General features: G+C 44.9%; 1 protein-coding gene across 2 annotated transcripts; it reads left to right on the forward strand.

Moving 5' to 3' along the window:
* The first annotated feature begins 398 nt into the window (after positions 1 to 398).
* Positions 399 to 2,303, forward strand: LOC119355147 (monooxygenase 2-like). Of its 2 annotated transcripts, none has more exons than XM_037621924.1 (4): positions 399 to 816; positions 918 to 983; positions 1,066 to 1,249; positions 1,374 to 2,303. In XM_037621924.1, exons 1-4 carry the CDS (start codon positions 530 to 532, stop codon positions 2,148 to 2,150), a joined length of 1,314 nt encoding a protein of 437 aa, XP_037477821.1. In that variant the 5' UTR covers positions 399 to 529; the 3' UTR covers positions 2,151 to 2,303. The 2 variants fall into 2 exon arrangements, with proteins under 2 accessions (XP_037477821.1, XP_037477822.1); XM_037621925.1 differs by having other exon boundaries at positions 1,069 to 1,249.
* Positions 2,304 to 9,249: the final 6,946 nt, after the last annotated feature.

Genomic DNA, 9,249 nt, shown 5'->3' on the forward strand with positions numbered 1-9,249 from the left:
CGCAGAAACGACTTGTCTTTTTCTCTTTCATACATGGCATGTACAATGATGACATATGGATACATATGCTTCATGAAAAAAAGTAATTTGAGGTATCTATATAAATTTTCTCTTTCTAATGCAAGCTATCACTAGTGGGTCTCATTAAAAAATAAAAAATAAAGACTCTATACACATGCATCTCTATTTTTCACTCCAACCTTTTCAGTTTTTGTCACCAGACCATACCTTTTCTCTTCAATCACCCGTCTCCTGAAAAGTATCCGACTTGCCTATCCGAATCTACTTTACGTTATACTTGATCCTACATGACATGCGAAGAATATCTTGAAGCTATGCATTATACATGCACTTAAGCCTCGGAGTATTTGTGTTATGTCCACTTGTTTCGGCGCATCTTGTATTCTAGTACAGGCCCTAGATCTGGCACGCTTGCCAACGTGCAGTTTAAACATTTTCTCAGAACAAAGCAAAGCCGAGCAAGATGCCAAGAGCAATCATGGCGAGCTAGCGAGCAAGTTTGGTGACAATGGCCGATCGCGGCGGCAAGGCACCAGCATGGACATCGGCGGCGGCGGCCGTCGACGTCGACGCGGAGGTGGTCATCGTTGGCGCCGGGATCGCGGGGCTCGCGACCGCGCTGGCGCTGCGGCGGCTCGGCGTGGGCGCGGCTGGCGGCGGCGTCCTGGTGCTGGAGCGGCACGCCGAGCTGCGCTCCACCGGCGCCGCGCTCACCATCTTCCCCAACGGCTGGTTCGCGCTCCGTGCGCTCGGCGTCGCGCACAAGCTCACCTCCCGCTACGATGCCTTCGAAACGTGCGTCTCCGTTGCTGGCCGTGATTGTTGTTCCGACGATTTTGTGGTAGTTTCTTGTCTGTGATTATTGCTCTAAAATCAGCTAAGCTTGCTGCATGCAGATCCCGGGTGACAACTCTGGAGACTGGAGCGACGCAGGTGTTCCACTTTGCTGGGCGCAAAAGCAGGTTAGATGAGCGGATGCTTTGTCTGTCGTGGCAAATTTTCTGTTGGATTCCACCGGAACTTGAGCTAATCAGTCGGCTACAGCAGCGGCGACGTGAGAGTGAGACCGATGCATCGGAAGGCGCTGTTGGAGGCGCTCGCGGAGGAGCTGCCTCCGGGCACCATCAGGTTCTCGTCCAAGCTCGCCTCGATCGCCACCGAGAAGGCGCAGGATTCCCCGGAGATCGCCGTCCTACGGTTAGACGACGGTACGGTGATCCGATCCAAGGTACACCAATGGCCGCAGCGACGCACATCGGCACATGTGACATGTGAAAATTAGTACGTATTGACTTTTTTTCTTGGAAGAATGACTATCATAAGTGGGTTTGCATGTTCATTAATTTGACCAGGTGCTGATCGGGTGCGACGGGGTGCACTCCGTGGTGTCGCAGTGGCTGGGCCTGTCGGAGCCGGCGAGCTCAGGCCGGTCCGCCGTCCGCGGGCTCGCCGTGTACCCGGACGGCCATGGCCTCAAGAAGGAGCTCCGGCAGTTCCTCTCGGAGGGTCTCAGGGCCGGCATGGTGCCCATCAGCGACACCGATGTCTACTGGTTCCTCGTCAACAACACCATCCCGGCAGAGAAGGAGGCCGGCACGGACCCCGCCAAGATCCTGCGGGAGGTCACGGACAACCTGGGCAGGCTCATGCCGGCGGAGTACCTGGACGTGGCGCGCCACTCCGACCCCGACAACCTGTCGTGGGCGCCGCTGCTGTACCGCGCCCCCTGGGCCATCCTCAGGGGTCCGGCGGCCCGCGGGCCGGTCACGGTGGCCGGCGACGCGTTCCACCCCATGACCCCCGACATGGCGCAGGGCGGGTGCTCCGCGCTGGAGGACGCGGTGGTGCTCGCGCGCGCTTTGTCTCGGGCGGCCACGCCCGCCGACGGCGTGGCCTCCTACGTGGCAGAGCGGCGTGGCCGGGCTGCCTGGTTGGTCGCCGGGGCTTACCTGTCGGGCTGGGTCCAGCAGGGCGGGACCAACGTCCGGGGCGTGCGAGGGTACATGGTCAGGCTGTTTCGCGACTGGATCTTTTACAGGTTCTTGTTCCCCAGGCTAGCCGATACAATGTGGTTCGATTGCGGCGACCTGGTGGAGCCAAACGCGGAGGGCAAGACCCACTCCGAGTAAACTAAATGCCATATTGCGTTATACTTCCTCCGCCAATGATGTGTTATATAGCCCGTGCAGACGTGACCTTACCAATTCACATGAAAATATGTGTGTTTTTTATAGTACTACTTCATATTAATTATCGTTGATTTAATACAAGACTTCACTCTATATTACGTAATAATGTCCACTTATATTATCAAAGCATCTTAAGTTGGAGAGTTTTCTGTCATTTTTCTTTGTTGAGTTACAGATTTCTAAATCGTTGTTTAGCTTCAGCGTGTTTTTGTGTGAGTTCTAGTACTGCCAGTGTTCATGTATGCTTGTTGTATGCATGTATATCGAAATTGCATAGGAGCACTCGGCGACGCCGCGCATCCGAACCTCAACCCCCCATGCGTCTCGGGATCCTTAATCACTATATTAGCCTCATAGTATTCTGAGTCGTATCCTCTCGTCTTTTCCTTTATTATTTGCGTAATTTGTCTTTAATTCCACGTGCTTTTGCATCCATATGCTAAAGGTTATGTCTCTTGCAGTGTACGAACTGACCTACCAGCAGCCAACTACCCCAAATCTAATTCAATGCATGCTTAGGAGCTCCTCTTCCTCCCAACTGCTCCATCCATCTCCCCTCGACTCCGGTTCTTGCCCACCATGGACACTGCTCATGTTCTTCTTCCTCTCTCTACTTTTTGCTCTTGGTCTTCTCCTTCAGCAACGTGGACGTGGAAAAAACCAGGACGAATTAGGAAGACTACGTCGCCACATGGAACATCGTTGGAGAGGGACGAGGTAGTTGTCCGAGCTTGCCGCACCCCGTGTGGACACGCCCAACTGCCAATGACACGACGTCCATCCTAGCCGCTGAAACCAAGTCAGGCTTTCACGCGGCCAGCGAGAAACGTCTTATGAAGGAAGCCAGCAGGACCTCTATGCCGTCGACGACGAGCAAATTGATCAAGCCATCGTCCAAGCTTGCCATGTCCTACGCGGCAGTGGCCAGCAACACCGCGTCTTCCCTCGCTGCTAGCACCATGGCTTGACTTCCTACAAACCCAACGGTACTGCATCCACGATAAGAATTGGTCTCTTCCCAAGCCGCGTATACGTCATCTGCTTCCGGGTCGTCTCCGTTGACGTCAAGTTCCACATGGACGTGCTTGATAACCCACAAGTATAGGGGATCGCAACAGTTTTCGAGGGTAGAGTATTCAACCCAAATTTATTGATTCGACACAAGGGGAGCCAAAGAATATTCTAAAGTATTAACAGTTCAGTTGTCAATTCAACCACACCTGAAAGACTTAATATCTGCAGCAAAGTATTTACTAGCAATGTAGTATGGAAGTAACGGTAACGGTGGCAAAAGTACGTAACAGTAGCAGTTTTTGTAGCAATCGTAACCGTGGAAACGGAAAAGTAACTAAGAAAAGATCAATATGTGAAAAGCTCGTAGGCAATGGATCAATGATGGATAATTATATCAGATGCGATTCCTCATGCAACAGTTATAACATAGGGTGACACAGAACTAGCTCTACTTCATCAATGTAATGTAGCCATGTATTCCGAATATACTCATACGCGCTTATGGAAAATAACTTGCATGACATCTTTTGTCTTACACTCCCGTGGTAGTGGGGTCTTATTGGAAACTAAGGGATATTAGGGCCTCCTTTTAATAGAGCACTAGACCAAAGCATTAACACTTAGTGAATACATGAACTCCTCAAACTACGGTCATCATCGGGAGTGGTCCGATTATTGTCACTTCGGGGTTGCCGGAACATAACACATAGTAGATGACTATTGACTTGCAAGATAGGATCAAGAACTCACATATATTCATGAAAACATAATAGGTTTAGATCTGAAATCATGGCACTCGGGCCCTAGTGACAAGCATTAAGCATAGCAAAGTCATAGCAACATCAATCTTAGAACATAATGGATACTAGGGATCAAACCCTAACAAAACTAACTCGATTACATGGTAAATCTCATCCAACCCATCACCGTCTAGCAAGACTACGATGGGATTACTCACGCACGGGGGAGAGCATCATGAAATTGGTGATGAAGGATGGTTGATGATGACAATGTCGACGGATTCCCCTCTCCGGAGCCCCGAACGGACTCCAGATCAGCCCTCTTGAGGAAGATTAGGGCTTGGTGGCGGCTCAGTATCGTAAAACGCGATGAATCCTTCTCTCTGTTTTTTTTCTCCCTGAAAGTGAATATATGGAGTTGGGCTTGAGGTCGGGGAGTCTCAGGAGGCCCACGAGGCAGGGGGCGCACCCCAGGGGGGCGCCCTACACCCTCGTGGACAGGGTGTGGGCCCCCTGACGCTGATTCTTTCACCAATATTTTTCATTAATTTCAAAACGTGTCTCCGTGGATTTTCAGGTCATTTCGAGAACTTTTATTTTTGCACAAAAATAACACCATGGCAATTCTGCTGAAAACAGCGTCAGTCCGGGTTAGTTCCATTCAAATCATGCAAGTTAGAGTCCAAAACAATGGCAAAGATATTTGGAAAAGTAGATACGTTGGAGACGTATCAACTCCCCCCAAGCTTAAACATTTGCTTGTCCTCAAGCCATTCAGTTGACAAACTGAAAGTGATAAAGAAAAACTTTTACAAACTCTATTTGATCTTGTTGTTGCAAATATGTAAAGCCAGCATTCAAGTTTTCAGTAAAAATTATGAACTAGCCATATTCATAATAACATTTAGGTCTCATGTTTACTCATATCAATGGCATAATCAACAAGCGAGCAATAATAATAAATCTCAGATGACAACACTTTCTCAAAACAATCATAACATGATATAACAAAATGGTATCTCGCTACTCCTTTCTGAGACCGCAAAACATAAATGCAGAGAACCCCTGAAGATCAAGGACTGACTAGACATTGTAATTCATGGTAAAAGAGATCCAATCATACTCAATGTAAATTACTAGCAATGCATGGGAATGATAGCGGTGCTCTCCAACTGGTGCTTTTTAATAAGAGGATGATGACTCAACATAAAAGTAAATAGATAGGCCCTTTGCAGAGGGAAGCAGGGATTTGCAGAGGTGCCAGAGCTCGAGTTTTGAAACAGAGATAAATAATATTTTGAGTGGCATACTTTCGTTGCCAACATAACAACCAAGATATCTCGATATCTTCCATGCTACACACATTATAGGCGGTTCCCAAACAGAATGGTAAATTTTATACTCCCCCACCACCAACGAACACCAATCCATGATTTGTCCGAAACAACGGTGCCTCCAACTAACAACAATCCTAGGGGGTTGTTTGCAATTATTATGATTTGAGCATGGGACTGGGCATCCCGGTTACCGGCCATTTTCTCGTGAGTGATGAGCGGAGTCCACTCATCGTGAGAATAACTCACCTAGCATGGAAGATATAGAGAGCCCTAGTTGATACATGAGCTATTCGAGCATACAAAACAGAATTTCATTTGAAGGTTTAGAGTTTGGCACATACAAATTTACTTGAAACGGCAGGTAAATACCGCATATAGGAAGGTATGGTGGACTCATATGGAATAACTTTGGGGTTTTATGGAAGTGGATGCACAAGCAGTATTCCCGCTTAGTACAAGTGAAGGCTAGAAAGAGACTGGGAAGCGACCAACTAGAGAGCGACAACAGTCATGAACATGCATTAAGATTAATCAACAATGAGTGCAAGCATGAGTAGGATATAAATCACCATCAACATAAATATCGTGGAGGCTATGTTGATTTTGTTTCAACTACATGTGTGAACATGTGCCAAGTCAAGTCACTCGAATCGTTTAAAGGAGGATACCACCATATCATACCACATTACAACCATTTTAATAGCATGTTGGCACGGAAGGTAAACCATTATAAACTCCTAGAAAATTAAGCGTGGCATGAGCAACTATAATCTCTAATTGTCATTGCAAACATGTTTCATTCATAATAGGCTGAATCAGGAACGGTGAACTAATCATATTTACAAAAACAAGATAGGTCGAGTTCATACCAGCTTCTCTCATCTCAATCAGCCCATCATATATTGTCATTATTGTCTTTCACTCGCACGACCGAATGGTGTGGATAATAATAATAGCATGTGCATTGGACTAAGTTGGAATCTGCAAGCATTTAATACAAGGGAGAAGACAAGGTAATATGGGCTCTTGGTTAAATCAACAATAATGCATATGAGAGCCACTCAACATTTTCATCATGGTCTTCTCTCTCGACCCCCAAACAATAAGAAAAGAAATAAAACTATTTACACGGGAAAGCTCCTAACAAGCAAAAGAAGAACGAGAAATATTTTTGGGTTTTCTTTTAATTACCACTACTACAGGCACGGAAAATAAACTAGCTAAAAGCTATAACTAATTTTTTTGGTTTTTCTTAAGGTTTTGTCAAACACACAAGAAGAAGGCTTAGAAAAGAAAATAAACTAGCATGGATAGTACAATGAAAAAGCATGAGCATCGACAACTAGCATGAGTGTGTGAACATGAATGTAATGTCGGTGAGAAATACGTACTCCCCAAGCTTAGGATTTTGGCCTAAGTTGGTCTATGCCCACGGATCGAAGCTACTCTCTCCGGTGTACTAAGGAGGGTCCTTAGGTGCCACTGGTTGGCGATCTCCTTCGGATCCCACTGATAAACATACTGTCGATAAGGGTCAAGTGGTGGCTCAGGCTCGGGCTCTGGGACTTGTGTCAGCCTCCAGTATGCATAAATGGCCTCTGGCAAGATGAGGTACGTGCCCGAAAGTATGTTAAACAAAGAGGGTGCAAGCAAGGTAATAATCTCACAATGAGTTTTATCAAATATCAAATTATACTTAAGCATCTTCTTCTTATTTTTAACAATAAATTCATGTGCTACCATACTCTTATAATCTAGAAAAATAGGGGGCAGCAACTTTTCCTCTTTCTCATAATGCCTAATATGTATCTCAAAGTGTTCAGCAAGGCATGAAGCAAAGATGCCTCCGAAGATGGGGCCCTTTGTACGGTTCAGACTTAATCATTTAGCAACAATAGCGCCTAGGCTGAATGTTGTATCACGAAACAAAGCATGGCACAAAATGACAAGATCTGGAGCACTAAGATTTCCATTGTTCCCGTGACCAATTAAGCATCTACTAGCAAATATCGAAAGTAGCGTAGAACAGGAAAATGTATACTAGTAATTCTTGCATCGGAAATTTTCCTCGTTTCTCCTACAACAATTCTATCAATAAATCTATCCACATCACTACGGTGTGGTTCCTCGATGCTGTCCACAAAGGGTATCTTGCAGACCTGACAAAAATCATGGAGTGACATCTCCTTAACCTCATCATATAAGTGAAACTCCACTGAAGGTTGCATGAAAATATTAGTGAGTAGGAGATACTATTCACGCTGGTCGTGGAGGAAGTCGGTGAGGCCTGCATTCTCAGCCAAGTAATAAAAGTCATCATAAATTCCAGCGGCTCTCAAGAACGCGTCACAAAGCCATACGCACGGCCGAACCTCCACAGTGCGAGGAAGATTGTATTTAGGATTTTTATTCTCCTCATTTTGCTTATCCTTTGAGGTTCGGCTCAAAGAGCCCCTCAACAACCTCTTCATCATTTTTTTCTGAAATTTTTTAGTGACTCAAAGTAAAAGTGAACCAAACTCAACAAGATTTATTGAAACTACTCCCACAGGTGCCTAGAGGCTATATCATGCATTAAAACTACTTTGGACCATATAAATTTGACATGCAAGCTCAAGAACAGGATCACCTTAGCAGCAAAAAATTGCAATAAATAAAGCACTAGAACAAAAACTAATTCGACCATTGGAGGAGTCACATACTGAAGAACAATCTCCCCAAACAGTTTTGTGAATGGAGTTTTGAGCAAAGAGATCGAAAATGGCAGCAAGATGAGCTAGAACACGGGTTTGAGCTATGAGAGGATTTTTTTTGGAGGAAGACGAAGTGAGTGGGTGCTGGAATAAGTGGAGGGGGTCCACGTGGGGCCCACGAGGTAGGGGGCGCCCCCTGTGCCCTTATGGCCAAATGGTGGCCCCCTGGTGTGTTCTTAGTGCCAGAAATTCTTAAATATTCTAGAAAAAATCATATTTCATTTTCAGGACGTTTGGAGAACTTTTATTTTCAGGGTATTTTTATTGCAAGGATAATTCAGAAAACAGACCGAAAATACTATTTTTGCTTTATTTAATCTAAATAACAGAAACTAAAAGGAGGGTACAGAGAGTTGCGCTTTCTAACTTCATCCATCTCATGCTCATCAAAAGGAATCCACTAACAAGGTTGATCAAGTCTTGTTAACAAACTCTTTCCGAATCGCATGAAATTGGAGAATTTTCGAATAACACTAGGTTACCTCAACGGGGATATGCATGTCCCCAACAATAAGAATATCATATTTTTTTCTTAACAGTAGGAAGAGGGAATTCAAAACCTCCAATAATAATCGTTGAAATTTTTCCAATAGAATTGATACTGTGGACTTGAGGTTGTTTCCTCGGAAAGTGTATCGTATGCTCATTACCATTAACATGAAAAGTGACATTGCCTTTGTTGCAATCAATAACAGCCCCTGCAGTATTCAAAAAGGGTCTACCAAGGATAATAGACATACTATCATCCTCGGGAATATCAAGAATAACAATAGTAACATTAGCAACCACAACAGGCACATCCTCACAAATACCGACATGTATACCAGTTGATTTATCGACCATTTGCAAAGATATTTCAGTAGGCGTCAACTTATTCAAATCAAGTCTATGATATAAAGAGAGAGGCATAACACTAACACTGACTCCAAGATCACATAAAGCAGTTTTAACATAGTTTCTTTTAATGAAGCATGGTATAGTTGGTACTCCTGGATCTCCTAGTTTCTTACGTATTCCACCTTTAAAAGTATAATTGACAGGCATGGTGGAAATTTCAGCTTCCGGTATCTTTCTTTTATTTGTAACAATATCTTTCATATACTTAGCATAAGGATTCATTTTAAGCATATCAGTCAAACGCATACGCAAAAAAATAGGTCTAATCATTTCAGCAAAGCACTCAAAATCCTCATCA

This window comes from Triticum dicoccoides, chromosome 2A (genome assembly GCF_002162155.2).
Source record: "Triticum dicoccoides isolate Atlit2015 ecotype Zavitan chromosome 2A, WEW_v2.0, whole genome shotgun sequence".
NCBI classification, from domain to species: Eukaryota; Viridiplantae; Streptophyta; class Magnoliopsida; order Poales; family Poaceae; genus Triticum; species Triticum dicoccoides.

Bases quoted from the DNA above. Each gene is read 5' to 3' on its own strand.
- LOC119355147 (XM_037621924.1), top strand. From the start codon at position 530: ATGGCCGATCGCGGCGGCAAGGCACCAGCATGGACATCGGCGGCGGCG. The intron at 817-917 runs GTGCGTCTCCGT...TGCTGCATGCAG, and splicing joins CGCTACGATGCCTTCGAAAC to ATCCCGGGTGACAACTCTGG. The intron at 984-1,065 runs GTTAGATGAGCG...AGTCGGCTACAG, and splicing joins TTTGCTGGGCGCAAAAGCAG to CAGCGGCGACGTGAGAGTGA.